Source organism: Calidris pugnax, unplaced genomic scaffold (assembly GCF_001431845.1).
Source record: "Calidris pugnax isolate Ruff unplaced genomic scaffold, ASM143184v1 scaffold568, whole genome shotgun sequence".
Lineage (NCBI taxonomy): Eukaryota > Metazoa > Chordata > Aves > Charadriiformes > Scolopacidae > Calidris > Calidris pugnax.
The window spans coordinates 43,552-44,108 of record NW_015091260.1 but is presented as its reverse complement, the minus strand read 5'-3'; the positions used below and the strand labels follow the sequence as shown (position 1 = coordinate 44,108).

The following is a 557-nucleotide window of genomic DNA, read 5'->3' as shown; positions in this document are numbered from 1 at the left end:
GTGCGTTTCAGGCCGGTTTGGAGCAGTGGGTGTTTCAGGGTATTTTTTGGGTTCGTTTCAAGCCATTTTGGGGTATTTTTGATCGCGTTTCAGGCCATTTTATGGTTTTTTTGGGTGCTTTTCAAGCCATTTTGGGGTATTTTGGGTGCGTTTCAGGCCGGTTTGGAGCAGTGGGTGTTTCAGGGTATTTTTTGGGTTCGTTTCAAGCCATTTTGGGGTATTTTGGGTGCGTTTCAAGCCATTTTAGGGTATTTTCAATGGCGTTCCAGGCAGCTGGGTTGTTCCGGGGGTCTTTTTTGCGTCCGGACGTGTGTTTTTGGGTGCGTTTCATTGTGTTTTGGGTCGGGGGAGGCGCCTCCACCGGCGCAGGTTGAGGAGGAGGAGGAGGCCGTTGAGGCCGTAGGTGGTGATGCAGACCAGGCAGAGGTCGCGGAGGCCGAAGGCCAGGACCCCCCCCAGCCACAGCGAGGCCGCCCCCGAGGCCAACGACGTCCCCAGCAGCACGGCCGCGGGACCCCGGCCCGGGAACAGCCCTGTGGGGGGATGGGGGTGACATG

At 57.5% G+C, this 557-nt stretch overlaps 1 protein-coding gene across 1 annotated transcript in view; it reads right to left on the bottom strand.

Moving 5' to 3' along the window:
• Positions 1–301: 301 nt before the first annotated feature.
• The window catches only part of LOC106898893 (vitamin K epoxide reductase complex subunit 1-like protein 1), a 1,001-nt gene continuing 745 nt past the window's right edge, over positions 302–557 (bottom strand). The window contains exon 3 of the mRNA XM_014960473.1: positions 302–533. Coding sequence (XP_014815959.1) covers positions 328–533 — 206 coding nt within the window. The 3' untranslated portion in view covers positions 302–327. The remainder of the gene's footprint in view (positions 534–557) is intronic.